We start from the raw sequence: 18,212 nt of genomic DNA, 5'->3' as shown, positions 1-18,212 counted from the left end.
CCAGTTACAGTCATATTATGAATATTGGCTTACAGTGCACACTCTCAGCTTTATTTTGAGGGTATTCACATCCATATTAGCTGAAGGATTTAGGAATTACAGCCGTTTAATATGTTAGCTCCCCCTTTTTAAAGGGGTCAAAAGTAATGGGACAGTTGACTTAAAAGCTGTTTAATGGACAGGTATTGTCTGTTTGTTAAATAATTCCCATATGAATGACAGATGTTAAAGGTCTGAAGTTGGTTTTAAGTATGGTAATTGCATTTGAAAGTGGTGGCTGTGAACCCACAGTTTTAAAAACACTTTTTAACACCTTATGGACACTGTACAAAAAGCCCCCTTGTGTTCAATGCATTTAATTCAGTAGAATACTGTAAGATGGATGCAACACTAAGGTAAATGAGGATAAAACGCTGGAAATATTACAGCAGTTTAGTATTTATACCAATGTGTAGTGACAATTAAACCACTAGCACATGCAACACCGGAATTTACAATCATTAAGTAAAATAATAAATTTATAAAGAAAAAACAGTAACACTTTATAAGGTTGTATTTGTATAATATTATTGCACATGAACTTACAATGAACAATACTTATACAGCATTTACTAATTGAGTGAGTTCTTGTTAATTTCAGCATTTACTAATAACATTTCTAATTAATAGTTCTAACTTTTAACATGAGGTAAAGCATAATAAACTAACATGACAATTACATTGGCATTAAATAACATTATCAAAGATTAATACATTCTGAAAAACTATACTGCTTGTTGTTGTTTCATGTCAGCTAAGGCAAACAATGTTAACAAATACTGAATTTTATCATACCGATATTGTTGTGTAGTTTTGTACTTATAAAACAGAAATAAATTAACATAGAATAAATATATATAAATCTACTGTACAATTTTACTTAGATGCAATATTTAGTAAATGTCAATTGTGTGTTCATACTCATAGTCATACTATAATACAGTAGAAATAAAACAACAAAAAAGTAAAGCTATTTAAATTTAAATATGTAAGACAGATGGAAGAGCTACAATTACTGCACACATACAGTGCATAATCTCTATGTATGTATCATAATACAGTACATAATAAACAGCTTATTTAATGAGAACTAAAATGACAAATCAAGGTCAACTACAGGACAATTTTCAAAGACTAATTTCTATATTTTTTAAATAGATGAAACAATCATGCTCATACAGAGGAAAATACAGATCATCTTAACCTTTCCTCTAGTCTCCTCAAGCAGGAACAACCTGAAAAAAGAGGAAAATAATATTTAACAGAGCTATATGGTCAAGTGTCGTCAAATATTGACGACATGGGGTGAGACTGTGTTAGCTTTAGAAATGTAAAAACAAGAGTAAAGACACGCTGGCAAAACATGTACCTTGTTTTTGCAGCAGTTTGGTCCACAAAGGACACCTAAAATTGCAGTGAGGAGATGAATAGCACAGAAGATGAGCTGAAGTCCACTTGCTGCCATTAAAACCGAAAAAAGAATGACATTCCAGGTGACGACACCTCGAGGTTCCTCACACGCTGATGCCCATCTCTCCGGTTCATATAGGTAAAGTGTATCTCTGGGTTAACAGAAACACAGAGGAACATAAATCCCAATTTTATCGAATGTGCATGCAGTTTATGTCATTACTTATTCTAGAAGGAACAATAACAAGGCAAACCATTAAAAACTGACACAGCCACGTAGCAGTACTGATGTATTTAAATGTTTTTATTACACGGCTCTCTGGAATGCTTGATTCTGATTGGTCAGTTGAGACATTTGCAGGTTTGTTCTTTTCAAATAATAACCGCTCCAAAGTAATAACGCATAGCCGGACTACTAGTATGTTTTAAATCCCTCCGCGCCAACAAAGATTACTATTTGGCGCCATCTTGTGACAAACACTAGACAACCACAATTAAGAATGGAAAATTTTGACATTCATTTTAACATGTACGGAAAAAACCAAACATTTAAACAGTGGATAGAAGAACGAACAACGACAAGACACAGAGAGCTTACTGAGACTGAACTTGACAAAATAGAGCATGACAGCTACGAAGCCAACACTTAAAAAATACAGAATGGGCATTAAAACTTCTCAAAGACTGGCTAAAAGAGAAAAAAATGGAGACAGACAAGTATGAAGCAGCGGATCTTAATAAGGTATTACGATCATTTTATGCATTTGTGCAAAGTTTCGCAGAAGGATAAAAATGTTAATTTAAAACAAATATGCCAATAAAATGTTTCATATTCATGTCCAGTTTTTTTTCTTATGTGGCAAATAGCCGAGTAATAAGCGGGATAATGTAGAGGCAGCCGGTAGTTATCTGGTAAATAAGCCCCTTCAGGGTGATACAAGACCCTCCGCTTCGCGTCGGGGCTTATTTCCCAATAACTACTGGCTGCCTCTACATTATCCCTTACATAATATACTTGAGCGTATTGGACACAGCAAACATCTTCTTTTGACAATGTATGACATCTAGATGCATGAGAATTTTCGAGATAAATATGTACCTAAAGCCATATAAAGCACAAGCCATTGTCTTTATGCAGCCCAGTCTCACGAAATTTCGTTAGTCACGTAATTTTTTTATCCTTTTTTTGTGATATTATCACAAATTTCCGCGTTTTTTCGTGATCGTATAACGAATTCCTGTTTTTGTGTGATTATCACATATTGGTTACTCTGGTTACTGTTGGTTACTGTTACTGTTACTGTTCTGACCTATTTTCTTACCTACCCAAACCAAACTCTAACCCTAACACCAGGCGATATATACAAAAATTTATCCGAAAAAATAATGTAAACCAATATATATAGTGACATTCTAATGCAAGCACCAAATCTAACCCTAAACCGAAGCGACAATGGTTTAAAAATAGCAAAAAGCAGTTTAGAGTAACCAATACGTGATAATCAATGATAATATCACGAAAAAGAATCAAAACATTACGTGACTATATCACGAAACCTCATAAGACTGGCTAACATTCAAAATTGTATTTTTTATATTTTTCTCTTTTTTTGGCCATATTGTATACTTTTGCACTCATTGCAATCTGCGTGTTACATTTCTGTACTTTAACTCTTTTCCCGCCAGCCTTTTTTAAAAAGTTGCCCGCCCGCATTTTTTGTGATTTTCACAAAAGTTTTACAAAACGCCTTCCAGGAATTTTTCTTCTATAAATATATAAACATACAAATATATCAAATGAAAGAACAGACCCTCTGCTTTCAAACAAACAAATAAACAAAACGGTGGAAAAAAGTTTAATCCTATCTTCATTTGTTTTCTTTTTATAACCTCTCAAATATTTCTTGAAGAATATCAAATTTTGAGCAAAAAGCTGAAATAATTGCATTTAACCACAAAAGTATACTTGGAACCCCTTGGTTTTGGCCTGATTTTGTGCCAAAAATAGCTATCATGTTTTTAAAAGTAATAAACATACAGGCAATGTTAGGTCTAACTCACCCATGTTTAACTTGTTTTAATGGTCGTTCCCACTTTAGGCCCTTAGTTCCATTGTGCAGGCAGAGAGGTCCAAGAGCCAAACCAGTGCCACTGACCATGAAACAAAACCCGGCGGCCACCAGAGCCAAGCATGTGTACCCAAACTTACACAACATCTAAACAAATAACAACACATAAGATCTGCACTAAAATTAACAACATAGTAATATCACATGAGTATATGAAATGTTCACTGTTATGCTTTATTATGTTGATCAATTTTTGACACATTGCAATGATCTTACCTGAGTTCTAAAGTAACAACATCCCTTCTGATCAGAGTGTGATGCAAATCCTCGAACAGCCACAAGCACCTGACACAAAACACAGACATAAGCATTAGTGGAGACACTTATTGTGGATAATCCACATGACAGCATGTGCAACTAAACCCTCCAGATGACTCTTTGTGGTGCATATAACACTGACAAATGACATAACATCTCAATTTATTTATAAAGCACAATAAAACAGAAGTGGTTGCCATTGTGCTGTGCAATATCAATTAAAACTAAAACAAAAGAAAACATTTATCCATGCAGTCTTACAGATTAACAGTCGAATAATAGGAAACTTTATTAGCTGTAGCAAGCTCATACTGTATACTGTCAGAAAAAAAATGTTTTTAATAAACTGTCCTTTAAAATATCCTAATATGTAATGTTAAGGTACAGATAGCTATACATTTGGTACATGTACCTCTGAGGTACTAATATGAACTATGAAGTATAATTAAAGTGATTCCACAGTTACAGTGTGAGCTTGCTAATAAATTAAATCAAGTTCAAAGTTTTCAAACTAAATTAAGAGAAATTATTAAGTGAAATAGATGGAAACAAAGATGTTGTTATTATGAAGAAATAATACATTTTCAATAAACATTTTTAACCGTGTACAAATAGTGATAGCTAGATATTAATTTCTATATTTGTAATATTTAATCCTAATTGTTAATTACATAGTTAATTTAAATAGTACATTCAATTATTTAGTTTTATTTAGAATTAATTAATTTGGTGTTTTTCCTGCTGTACTTTATCTCCCAATTACCATTCTTCAGTTTATAAACAGCTTGTGTGAGAACTCACCAAAAAACCAGATGCCCATATACCAGAACACAACACAGCCTCTTTGGTTACATGATGTTCGCTCAAGTATCGATACTTCAGGTCAGGAAATAACAGCAGCACATTTGCCACCATGCACACGACTGCCATGGGAATCAGAGCTGTTCCCACACATCTGGAGCACTGTGCGATACACATCTCACATACAAACCCTGTTTGTATGAACACAAGACATATCAGATCAGGGCTGCGTTTCCCAACAACGTTGTCTCTTAGCGCGCTACGAAGACTCTTAAGTTAAACCTTAACTACAGGTTTACCTTTTCTAGGCGTGTTTCCCGAACTGTACCTTAGCGGCTTTCTTAAGGTATACTTTCTTACGTACGACGTTACCAGGTGCTGTCCATGGCGATGGTGCTGAATAGGTTGATATCGATTGCTCGACAATCAATTGTTCACTTTATGTAATAGGTACTTCGCTGCGTTATCAGAGAGCGGTGTTATTTATTAAAGAAACATTTCAGAAATAGTTCAAGTTACATTTATTAGGAATATCTGGTAAAAATATTTCAAATTGCAAACAACTAAATATAAACCTTGTATATTTTATTTTATATCAAACCCATGCAAACCCCGCAACTTCATGTCCAAAAGTATAATGCATAAACTGCTTCAATGCATCCATTATTCCTTCACTTTAAAGGATAATTTATATTAGGGTTTCCCAATAAATGCGTTGCACAGGGAAATAAGGTGGGTCGTGCAAGTCACCTGGCTTGGCATTACACTTAAAATATAGAAAAACAAATTGTTGTTCATTAGTTCACGCGTTTATGTGTTTGGACACTGCGCAAGCAGCGCGTTTACAATGCGGATAACGCTTAATGGACGCATTTCTGGAGCCGCGCCTGTCTGTTAACCTTAAATATAACATAAAATATATATTATATGATATATAAATATATAGTATGATTGTTTTAGGTTTAAGCTTTGATTAGTTTTAATGTGGAAAATTTGTTGACCTTATACAAGCAATAATCAAGTGGAACATTTTCTTTTTAATGTTTATAAAGAATATGGCATGCAGTTGCCTCAAAGTTATAAAACATTAAAAAAACTTCGATGCAAAGTCGAATTAACATCAATAATAATATTTAGGAAAATCAACAATTATGATTTCGTGATGAATGTGCTCCCGTGTGCCATGCATTTTTTTTAACTTGATTTGTTTTATTTGCAGCTAAAATAGCCGGTAAACTAAAGATTTAACGGATATGAAATGCACAAATAAAATAGTAAGTTTCGCTGTATAGCTGCCTGCCATAGTTTCACCAACTCCTCCACCCAAAATCTTTTTTTAATAGTTTCTTTAGCCTGTAATAATAGTTCACAGCCGATGTTCCTTTGGAAAAAAATATTAAAAATCTAACAACCATCAGTATCTAATTATGTGAATGTTTTATTCTTTAAATAAATAAAAAATGCCTAATTTGACACGGAGTGTACTTCAACTTTTTTTTAAACAGATATTTAGTTATATAGACTGCAATCTACACAAGCTTTTATCACAGTCTTGGCCCCTAGCGGAGTCAAGTGGGATAAGGTATAGCTAAGATGGCTCCAGACCAACCTTCCGAACGATCGACTTACAGAAGTGATACTTAACTAAGAACGTTTCGGGAAACACGTATTAACGATAAGGTACAGCTTAAGGTACAACTTAAGAACGACGTAGAGCTAAGAAGGTTTCGGGGAACGCAGCCCAGATCATATTTGACACATTATGTATATATGAAGAGTTTGGTTCCAAAACGCGATAAACGCCATTTTTGGAAAAAAATGAGTTACTGCCAAAATCAGTATTATATCAGGTCAGTAGTAAATGCTTAATTTTACTCAAAATCCAATATCCACCGTGTTATTCTGTCATCTTTTCTCCCTTTTTTCCCAAAATGCGATAAACGCCACTCCTCATTTTTACAGAACACAATAAATCCATTCCTGATATTACAGCCCACCAGTCACGCAATGTAAACAAACAATGGCGCGGCGCGTTGAGTACACGGAATCCTAGTTTTCCTCATCTACTTTGTACTTCGTGATCAACAAACAAAACAAAATAATACTTTAATTGCATTGATAAACCTGTGATGGTTTTCTGTGACGGGAAAGAAACGCCATTAACATCTAATAATTAGGCATATTTATTGCATTTTGTGGAAAAAAGAATTCGTTTTTATAATAAATCTTTGAAAATCAAGTTATGGATTTGAATTTTTTATGTTTTTATAACCTAAAGATGCTATGGGAAAGTTTGTAACAGAAAATAGTGGTTTTCATCTTGTCACTTTCTTGGTATAGAAAACACGTTTTTACCGAAATTTGTCAAAATGGATTTATTGCGTTTTGGAACCAAACTCTTCATATATAATATATTAGGGCTGGGTGCCTTTTCCCAACAAATTAATTTTAATGAATTACAATAAAATGCACCACATCCAAAAGCTCTCGTGCAGAAATTACATTTGTGTCAAAGAAGTGCCATTAAAACGCTATTTCAGAAAATGTCAATAAACATATTTATTTGGCTGTTCTTCGAATTGTTTCAGCTATTTTCATGACAATAAAAATATTTTGAATGATTGTGTTTGACGAGTGTGGCTTTATTCAATGCACTCAATTTTAGATTGATAAGGACTTCCTAGTGATCAAAGAGCCAGATACACGCATAAGATGTGCATGAAACACTGAATCGGAGCCTTGCGATTCAGAATTAATTACAGACAAATAAAAGACAGACAGAGACATATATTCATGGGAAACATGATGCATCTTATTTATATAACACTGTGGGGTGGTTTCCCGGACAGGGATTAGCTTAAGCCAGGACTAGGCCTTAGTTTAATTAGGAAATATAACTAGTTTGAACAAACATGCCTTATTAAAAACAATACTTGTGTGCATTTTGAGGCAAACAAAGGGCACTGATGTATTTTAAAATATGTTCAGTGCAAGTTGTTTTCCATTTGGACAGCTCTTATATTCTTTTAGTCTAGGACTAGTCTAATCCCTGTCCGGGAAACCGCCCCTGTATGTTGTTGGTGTATAGTACTGTGCAAAAGTCTTAGGCCATGCTACCATTAGATATGTTGTTTTAATTGTAATGTGATCATATATAATTATTTCTCAGTCTCTTTACTAGAATACAACCAGAAAATACATGAAATGTGTATGTAGTATTAAAAACAGTATAAAGTATAAGTTAAAGTGTCAAGTATTTAGGGTAAACTCCCCTTCCACTTGAGCAATAGCAGGATCTCTTTAAATTAAATCCCAATTTGTAATTCTAATCGAATGACTTCAGGATGTCAGTCTCCTCAAAAAAGCTCAAGATGTGTTTTGTTCCAAGAGAGGTCACGCTAAATACTGACTGATGCGTGAAGAAGACATTTAGTTCTGATGTTGTTGTTTTTTTAATTTTGTGTACATATTTCCTGTAATTTTTGTTTGTATCTTAAAAAAAGAGTGAAAAATAAATATGGGTGGACATTAAAACTTTCCTAAAGCAACAAAGCTGGTGAATGTGGCCTAAGACTTTTGCACAGCACTGTATACATACAGTACAGTATTTGTTGCAAATTTGTTTTCTTTTCTCCAAGAAAATAGAAACAGCATTTCAAATTCTGTTCACTTAAAAAATACTTTTTTTCTATTTAAATGTTTTCTCATGAAATACAGTGGCCACAAAAAGCATTTGTATAATTAATCTAAACTTAGAAATATATCTATAACAACTTTGAATATATAATTGTATTACATTTTTTGGAATAAGAAAATACCAAACTATCTGCCAACTAATAACGCTTGAAGTACTTAATGCATATTTATGTAACACAAACACTCACCTGTTCAAAGAATGTAGAATAAAATAGATTGGTGGCAATATTTCTTCACTTAAATGTAGTTTTGGAAATCAGAGTATCCAGAATATTCCAAGATAAGGAACTTCAGCTGGTCATGACTTAAATAATCATTGCCTACCCACGTTTTTATGACACATGTAAAAAACAAGGAAGTTGAAACTAAAGTTCTTGTATTCTTTGAAAGAGTATACAATTTGTGAAATAATGTACATACTGTATGACGCCAGTCTACAGTGACGGATCAATGACAGAGATGAACATGTAAATCTCAATAACATATCTACATCAAATAACTTATTCATGGTTGGTTGGAATTGCAATAGTTTAACCTGTTAACCTCTCAAAAACTGTGACTTTAGAAATGATCTTACAATTGAAAATGTGAATGCTGTTCAACATGGACACTTGCTGATTAGTTTACACCAGTTTGCTTCCGCTTAAAATTAATGCTTTGGTTATATTTTTATATGGGTGACATTAAGAGGAACTTTAAAGGAACTGAGATCCAGCTATACTCATAAACAAGGTTAAATGGTGAACAAAAGCTTTTCACATGCCTTATACAGTTAAGCAAAAATGTTAATTCAAGTTAGAGATTCTTTATGAAGAAATATTTATATTGATAAATTAGTTTATGAAGACATATTTATATATTGCTAATGATAAACAAATGCTAATAATTGTATAAATAAAATGTTGGTATTAGTTATTCAATTTAAAATCTACCAGAACATCCACTATTTAAGTAGAGATGGTCGCTCACTCATTAAGGGTTTGGGTTGCAGATGTGCCCCTAACAAGGCATTTAATTTGCAGCACAATATGTCATACAGTAGGTCAGTGGTTTTCAAACTGGGGGCCACGAGATGGTGCCAGGGGGGCCCCAGTTTTATGACATTTTATAAAATACATTCATTTATCATGAATTCTGTGTAATTAAACCTAAAAAATAATATGCCAACTAACCAACAGCACAACTAGGTATAAATTTATATGTTATGTTTAATTCAAATATTACATTTTAAAAGTTTTTTGTCATAAATTCTCTTTCAGGGGGCCGCGAAAAAATGCACTGTACAAGGGGGGCCGCACGCTGAAAAAGTTTGGGAACCACTGCAGTAGGTAATCAACCAGAATTGTGTAAAATGTAAAGACTGTATGCGACAGCTTACAGTCTCACGAAAAAATGTGGAAATTCGTGATAATATCACAAAAAAGATTCAAAAATGTATGTGACTACATAACAAAATTTCGTGAGACTGGGTGTGCGACAGCACTCTGACATCTCACACTGGCAGCATGGGTGACATAAATTCAGAACTCGAGGTCCTTTCCTGCCTATATAAAACGGTCCCGTTTAATAACTGCTCCAAATCATAATAATAAAAAACAAAATGATTATGCACTCCTTGTTAGATATAGACACCACTGTGGCAATCATTCATGAGTAAGTGATGATGCGGCTCTGAACCAGAACCAGAAGTCAAATGACCAGACCACCATTAGTCAGGAAACTCACAATCTTCTGCAGGGGGATTTTACATGTCAAAAAGAGGAGAAATATACATTGTGAGCTGAATTACTGACATACCATGACTTAGAAATACAGGTTTTTAGAAAGACTAAGATATGTTCAGCGAAATGATTAAAAGCTTTGTTATACTTATACCCCCGCTTTAACAGACAAGCCTTAAGGTTAGTCCTAGACTAATTTCCGATAAAGCAAAAAAATACATTTCTCTGGCCAAAAATATGTTGTAAATATATGTCACATACATTTTGTAGAAAGTAAAGCTTAATTAATTTAAACATATTTTGAATTTTGTAAAACAAATTTTGTTTTAACGTTCATTTAATAAGATAAATTTCGAAATGTATTTCAGGGGCAACAAATTAATTTCTAATTTTACAACCCATATATCAAAAAATATATTTTTCTTGGCCAAAATATAAAGGTTTGTATAAAATGTATAAAGTATATAAGTATATATTTTTATTTTACTTATACATTTCAAACTTTTACTTTATAGATTTTATACAAACCTCGATATTTATTTATTTAATATACAATATACAAACAATGGCCAAAAAATATATTGGTTAAAAATACATTTTTATAAACATGATCCACGCCATGCTTTTTAAGGCATCTTAATTTAATTAAGGCCTAGTCCTGGCTAAATCTGTGAAACCAGGCTAAAATGTTTTAGAATTGGATGTTATGGGGCTAAAGATGATAATACCTGCCTTCACGCCCGCCGACAGGGGGGGACAAACGGGTCTGTTGTCCCGGGCCCAGGATGAGGGGGGGGCCCAGAACTGGAACCTATGGAATAATTCAGTGTTTTCAACATTGATTTATCTGCCATAGAATCAACACTGGCCGCCACAAATAGATTTTTCATGATTACCATTTACATTTTAATTTTACTATATTCATTGTAGTGAGCGCTCAGCGCGTCTCCCTCCTCCCTCTCTCGTTGCATGCAGCGCCTCAACAGCGCGCGCCCCTCCCCTCTCTCTCTCCTGTTGCAAGCAGCGCGGCTCTCTCTACAGTCAAAAGTATTTTAAGTCCGCGTTCCTTTTACTTTCTTTTTCGCGTAAACGTCAACAGTCACGGATGTCACTGATAGAGAAGATGGCTGATCGAGTTCATCATGAGTGACTTAACAAAAGGTCAGCATTACCACACATACCCGTTCTGGTGTGAGTCTGTGTCCGAGCTCTCTCCCTACCTATGATGCGGTATGCTCGTGCACGTGTTCTGTAGTAACACTAACCGTGTATTCGCTCATATTCTGAATTTGCAACAAATTGTCTGCGCTATACGCGATGATATACAATAAAACTACCACTCGTGTTTAAAATAAAAAAGCGCTCATAACGCAACAACACTGATGAGAAGAGCAACATCAGTACAGCCTCAATGTAAATGTATGATGATTTTGTCAGATGAGGGCATATACATTAACAATGAGTCACTGGGTCGTTACTGGGTCCTGTTTAGTCACTATTTTATAGACAACAGAACGTCTCGGTTACATATGTAACCCTCGTTCCCTAAAGGAAGGGAACGGAGACGTCACGTCGTGACCGACGAATTGGGAACCGCTTCGCGGGTGACCTATCTGCTTCGAGAAACCTTTAAAACGCTAATGAACTTGGCATGCAGATAATTGCATCTGCCGGCGCCGCCCCGTCGCACAGGTATTTAATGAGCGGCAGGTGCAGTTATCAAATCAGCTATTTTTTGCTGAGAAAGCTGGACAGAAGGAAAGGGTCCGGCCGATATCAGCAGTGGAACAGCAAACTGTGGCGACGGGACGTGACGTCTCCGTTCCCTTCCTTCAGGGAACGAGGGTTACATATGTAACCGAGACGTTCCCTTTCAGTCGGTCACTACGACGTCACGTCGTGACCGACGAATTGGGAATCCCTACCAAAGCGCCACTGAAGCTGACCCTTCCAGTGCCTGCGTAAACCCTCCGACTCTCCTCTTTTAGGGAACGGAAAAGGGGTTGAAGCAGAGGCCGGTCACTACTTGTTCCTTAACCCACGATAGTGACTAGGCGAACTGGGAAGCGAACTCGTCAGGCGAGACTAAGATCGCTGCGGAAAGAAAACCCTCTAGGGGTCTACCACTAAGGTGATGGAAAAAAAGACACGAGGTCTAAAATATACACTCTCTAAGCAACACTAGAGAGGTGCGGAACGAACTCCGCTAAGGGAAACGTGGTAAATCAGAAACTTTCCACGGAGATCCTCACAAAGAAACCACTAGGGGGCGCAATGTGGGCGCTAACCTCACCCAGATTGTCAAGGGTACATCTAGTGAGAGGCTGGCAGCCGATGCTCCGCAACATCGGCCACCAAGCGGTGGAGGAGACAAAAAACAGTTTTTTGTAAAATTTTTGCCTTAACTGCCTTCCATACTGGTGCGGTTGTGCAGCACCGAAAAGAAAGGCTCCAAGCCGACACAGGAGCCGTTCCTCGATGTTCTCACTGATCTGACGAGAGAACTCGAGAGGATACCGGCTCAACACGAACACTGTAGAATCTAGTGAATGTATTAAGTGTCGCCCAGCCAGCAGCTCTAGATGTCAGAGAGGAACCACGAGCCAATGCCCAAGATGATGCTACACTTCTCGTAGAATGTGCACGCAGATTAAACGGACAAGAAATACCCTGCTTTTCATACGCAAGGGTAATAGTGTCCACAATCCAATGGGACATCCTCTGCTTGGTGACAGCATTCCCCTTCTGCTGACCACCGGTACAAACAAAGAGCTGTTCTGAGGTTCTAAAGCTTTGCGTCCGAGTTACATACACACGTAGCGCATGCACCGGACATAATAAAGCCACGGCTGGGTCTGCCATCTCCGGAGGCAGCGCTTGGGAATTCACCACTTAGTCTCTGAATGGAGTAGTGGGAATTTTGGGCACGTAGCCGGGCCGGGGTCTCAATATTAAAATGAATTCAGCGGGCCCGAACTGTAGGCACGAATCGTTGACCGAAAATGCAAGAAGTTCCCCCATCCTTTTTATCGAAGCCAAAGCAAGGAGTGTTAAAAATTTTGAAAGTTAGAAAGTCTACACTCACAGAATGCAGAGGCTCAAAGTGGATGTCCCGTATAAGCTTTCAGCACCACGGACAGGTCCCAAGGAGGAATAGAGGGAGGACGAGAAGGATGGAGCCTTCGTGAGCCTCTCAAAAACTTAACAACCAGGTCGTGCTGACCCACTGTCCGACTGTTTATCGGGGCGTGGTGCGCGGATATCGCAGTGATATCCATTTTAATGATATAGGTAGACAGCCTTCTGTCCAAGCAAAGGAGATAAATAAGCACGAGTCTGATCGAGCATTTTCGGATGTCTTCTCGTGAGAAGCACACCAATCAACGAACAGATTCCACTTTAGCGAGTACGCCTGTCTCGTAGACGGCGCTCGCGCTGCAGAGATGGTGTTAGATACCGAGTGTGGTAAATCACCTAAAACCTCCGCGCCCCGTCCAGAGACCACACATGGGGGTTCCACAGATCGGGGCGCGAGTGCCATAATGTGCCAGGGAATCAGCCAGGGAGGGACTGACGCGAGGAGAGTGACTCTGTAAAACCAATTCCTAGTTGTCTGATACGGCGCAACGAATAAAATGCGCTCCTCATCCTCCCTGACTTGCACAGTGTCTGCGCAATAAAGCTTACTGGGGGGGAACCCCGCGGCCAGCTGTGTGCCAGTGCATTCTCGCCGAGTGATCCCTCGGATAATGAATAAAACAGGCGACAATGGGTTGTCTCTGAAACAGCAAACAGGTCTAACTGCGCTCTGCCGAAACATTTCCAAAATCAGCTGAACCGACCGGGGGTGGAGTCGCCACTCACCGGAGCGCGCTGCTTGTGAGAGCGCGACTGCCGCTGTGTTCAGCAACCCCGACATGTGAATGGCACGAAGAGACCTCAGATACTTCTGACTCCAGAGGAGGAGAGACGGGCGAGATGCGACAGGTGACGAGAGCGCAGACCGCCTTGGCGATAGATATACGCTACAGCCGCAGTGTTGTCGGTGCGCACTACATCTTAAGCATCATTCACGCCGAGTGATCCCTCGGATAATGAATAAAACAGGCGACAATGGGTTGTCTCTGAAACAGCAAACAGGTCTAACTGCGCTCTGCCGAAACATTTCCAAAATCAGCTGAACCGACCGGGGGTGGAGTCGCCACTCGCCGGAGCGCGCTGCTCGTGAGAGCACGACTGCCGCTGTGTTCAGCGACCCCGACATGTGAATGGCACGAAGAGACCTCAGATACTTCTGACTCCAGAGGAGGAGAGACGGGCGAGATGCGACAGGTGACGAGAGCGCAGACCGCCTTGGCGATAGATATACGCTACAGCCGCAGTGTTGTCGGTGCGCACCACATCTTAAGCATCAAATCACGTTGATGAAACGGACGAGCGCAAGATATACAGTGCACAGCTCGAGGCAATTTATGCCAATGTCGCTGGAATGTCGACCAGACCCCCGAAGCGACGAGCCCGCCGTACGTGGCTCCCCACCCCGTGATAGAGGCATCTTTGCCAACAATAGCATGCCTGGAGACCTCTCAGTGGCACTCGCACCCTGAGAAACGCTGGGTCTGACCACGGGGTGAAAGTGTGACGGCATCTCGATGTAATTATAATACTGTGAAAGCCGGTGAGCCACGCTCTCCTCGGGACTCGGTCATAAAGCCAACACTGAAGCGGTCTCATATGGAGCAGCCCGAGCGGTGTCACGGCCGCGGCTGCTGTCATATGCCCCAGAAGTTTCTAAAATTATTTCAGTGGAACCGCAACCCTGCCTTTAAATGTTGAGGCAAGCCAGAATTGACTGAACACGCGCTTCTATGAGACGTGTTGTTAACTCGACCAAATCCCGTTACTTTCCGAGAAAAGAGATCCTCTGCACGGGGCAAAGTTTACTCTTTCCCCAGTTGGCCTGAAGACCGAGACGAGGGAGGTGTTTAAGTACACGATCTATGTGTGTGCACAGCATCTGACGAAACTGAGCTATTATAAGCCAATGCGCCAAAACGCAAACACCGCTCTCTCTCTCAGGGGCTGCAGTGCGCCATCCGCAACTTTCATGAAGACACAGGGAGAGAGAGAGAGAAAGCCCGAACGGTGAGACTTTGTACTGATATGCCCTCCCCTCGAACACAAAGCGGAGAAACGGCCTGTGTCGGGGGAGTATGGAGACATGAAAGTACGTGTCCTTCAGGTTGAAGGCTGCGAACCAATCCTATGGGCGGATGCATTAAAATATGCTCCTCTGCGTAAACATTTTGAACAGCATTCTGTGAATGTGAATTCTGTGAATTCTCGATTCAGTACGCGCAAATCTAGGATCGGACGCAACCCGCCACTCTTCTTGGGTACAATGAAGGGCTGTAAAGCCCCGAATTTATCTCGGCTGGAGGGACCGGCTGGATCGCGTCCTTTCGCCAATAGGACAGCAATCTCCACACGCAGTACGTGCGCATTGACAGCCTTCACCGTGGTGAAGCGAATGCCTGAATATTTGTAAGGTAGCCGGGCAAATTGAATGCGTAACCGAGACGGATCGTGCGTAAAAGCCAACGCGACGGGCTGGGAAGCTCTTCCCAGGCCCCCAGATACCGAGCGAGAGGAAATTAACGGCACGATGTGTGTACCCGTGGCGAGCGGAGACGGGGAACTCAACGACGCATGCTCTTTGGCCGCATTGTGAGATGTTGTGTGTAATGAAACACTCACCCGAAACCGCTGATGGATGCTGAGCAAAGGCTCCTTTGTAGATGTCCCGCTCGATACATCCGCTGGCGAAAGAGGAAGAGGAGAACTTAGGGTTTTGAGCCTGTCCGAAACTCCTATATGCCTCCGGTGATCTGGAGAAAGAAGAGGAATTCTCTCTTTGAGGTTAGTGGGTGCCGATTGAAGTCGGCGGAACACAAAACGAAACCAAGGATTCCCCACCCGGCCCTCCTCCGGGGTGGGGGGGAGAATGATGCTTTCACCATCTCCTGAAGAGCGATCCTCTCCATCTTCAGATCGCCCGACTCAGAGCCGCTAAGTTTCATTTTCCACCTCTGTAGCGGGCTGAGTGGGCGGGTGTACTGCTTACGACAGGTTCCTCAGAGCTGCCGGGATGAAGGAACAAAAAAAGACGTAGCAGGACGCCCTCGGCGAAAAGCAGACCAATATACTGACGTAACGGAGGGGGCAGCTAGGCTCCGACGTGGCATGATGCCTCAGTCTGCTCTAAAGCAGCCGATCATTGTTGGACACTCTCAGCCGCGTCGCCGAAATGGCTGGTCTAAAATAGAACATTAGGACGATTATTAACGACCTACTTAATGCCCGCAAGACACAACCAGAGATGGCGTTTCTGGACCACCGGGGGTGGGCATAGCACGTCCGGCGGCCTGTGGGGTGAACCCAGTCGCTCGTAGCGCCAGGTCAGAGCCACACAGGATTCTTTAGTTGCCGGACCGTGACCTCACCTGTGCAGATCCTTCAGTGCCTTAGCCTGGCGGACCTGCATCACGCCATGGCGCGCACAGCAGAGGCCGCCTCTCACAAGCCTGTGGGTCTGTGAGGGGAGGGAGGCTGGTCTCTTGGAGCAGCATAACCCTTAGCGGCCCCGCCGTCAGGAGAGGTGAGAGGTGATGGCTGAACGATCGGTTCCGGGAGGAAAACGAGTTTTCCACAACCGTGTCAACCAACATGCACCCCGGGAAGAAAGGCACAAAAGGCTAGGGCTTTTCTTGCAGTCCTGAAGTGCCAATCATCTAGGCGGGACGGTGCGGTGGGGGAGGAGCTCTCCGCTCCACGCAGACTGTCTCCGCGCTCCCGAGCGTACATGGCCGCCACTCGGGGTCGAGCACGGGAGCCCCTACCCAACCCGAAGGCGGGAGTGGGTCCGAGTCGGCGACCGAATAGACGACCCCCTCTCCGATGCTGTGACAGACATAGAATCCTCGTGAGGACTGAAAGAGGACGAGAGCGCGTAGAACACGCGCCACCCGTCTCTTACGGCACCTCTGGCTGTGGATGGGGGTGCTGAGAGTCACTGGACGAACCAGCTAACCGATTCAGCACCGTTTATACGGAGATAAGATTTCCGGAGTTTTGCCACCGCACCTTTAACGGGGCTCCGCAACGGAAAAACGGGGGTGACGTTCCCGGAGGTACGAAACCCGTCTCCGCCATCCAAGAGGTTCATGCTCTCTTAGGAGTATGAACCCTCCACGATCGCAGCCCCAGCATGCACTCTTGCGCACGAGAGAAAACGATCGTGGCCACCCGGGGACCCATACATTTGCCGCATCCAGAAACACGGACGGAAAGACATCTTTAAAAAGACGCTCCCGTCTCAGTGCAAGTGAAATGCTGTCTTTAAAAAGACGCAGAACACCGCAATACTCTTTTAGAGGAAATACTCTTTTAATGTGCTGATGTTGAGGAAGCACACAGGGGAACGGCTACGCACACACTCAACTAAGAGTGAGAAAAAAGTCAAAAAATTAAAAAGAGAGGTGGAACACCCGCGAGCCTCCGCTGAAATGCCTTTGCCCAACCAAATCGAACACGCAGAGTTCTCCAAAGAGCAGAGAGTAGCTTCTCGTGAGCAGTCAGTCTGCCAGCTTTCGAAGCTAAAAAGCTGATTTGATAACTGCACCTGCCGCTCATTAAATACCTGTGCCGCGGGGCGGCGCCGGCAGATGCAATTATCTGCATGCCAAGTTCATTGGCGTTTTAAAGGTTTCTCGAAGCAGATAGGTCACCCGCGAAGCGGTTCCCAATTCGTCGGTCACGACGTGACGTCGTAGTGACCGACTGAAAGGGAACAAATAATATGTAAAAATAGCTTTCAGTTGTGTTAAAATGCAATATAATGTGACAGATTAAAGAGTAAAACACGACACAATGACGGCACATATATGCTAATCGGCGTGGGACGTCATCGCCGCCACAGTCTCTCAAAATCCTGTGGGAAACACTGCAATTGTTAAAAAATAAAGAAAATAGGCATATTTGTGGAAAAAAATCTAATACAGTCACCTCCACAAATATTGGAACAGAAGCACATTTTGTGTCATTTTAGCTGTTTACCAAAATGTATTCCAGTTACAGTTATGATGGTTTTTCTTTATAA

General features: G+C 40.8%; 1 protein-coding gene across 1 annotated transcript; it reads right to left on the bottom strand.

Moving 5' to 3' along the window:
* Positions 1-340: 340 nt before the first annotated feature.
* On the bottom strand, positions 341-8,669 carry LOC129437645 (transmembrane 4 L6 family member 1). The gene is made up of 6 exons (XM_055195909.2): positions 8,522-8,669; positions 4,638-4,828; positions 3,795-3,863; positions 3,511-3,665; positions 1,409-1,601; positions 341-1,274 (listed from the first exon to the last, which is right to left on the bottom strand). Exons 2-6 carry the CDS (start codon positions 4,812-4,814, stop codon positions 1,260-1,262), a joined length of 609 nt encoding a protein of 202 aa, XP_055051884.2. The 5' UTR covers positions 4,815-4,828; positions 8,522-8,669; the 3' UTR covers positions 341-1,259.
* Between the last annotated feature and the right edge of the window lie 9,543 nt (positions 8,670-18,212).

This window comes from Misgurnus anguillicaudatus, chromosome 24 (genome assembly GCF_027580225.2).
Source record: "Misgurnus anguillicaudatus chromosome 24, ASM2758022v2, whole genome shotgun sequence".
Taxonomy (NCBI): Eukaryota; Metazoa; Chordata; class Actinopteri; order Cypriniformes; family Cobitidae; genus Misgurnus; species Misgurnus anguillicaudatus.
This window is presented reverse-complemented; position numbering and strand designations above follow the sequence as displayed.

Bases quoted from the DNA above. Each gene is read 5' to 3' on its own strand.
- LOC129437645 (XM_055195909.2), bottom strand. From the start codon at position 4,814: ATGTGTATCGCACAGTGCTCCAGATGTGTGGGAACAGCTCTGATTCCC. The intron at 3,666-3,794 runs GTAAGATCATTG...TTATTTGTTTAG, and splicing joins GTTGTTACTTTAGAACTCAG to ATGTTGTGTAAGTTTGGGTA. The intron at 1,602-3,510 runs GTGAGTTAGACC...CTGTTAACCCAG, and splicing joins TTAAAACAAGTTAAACATGG to AGATACACTTTACCTATATG.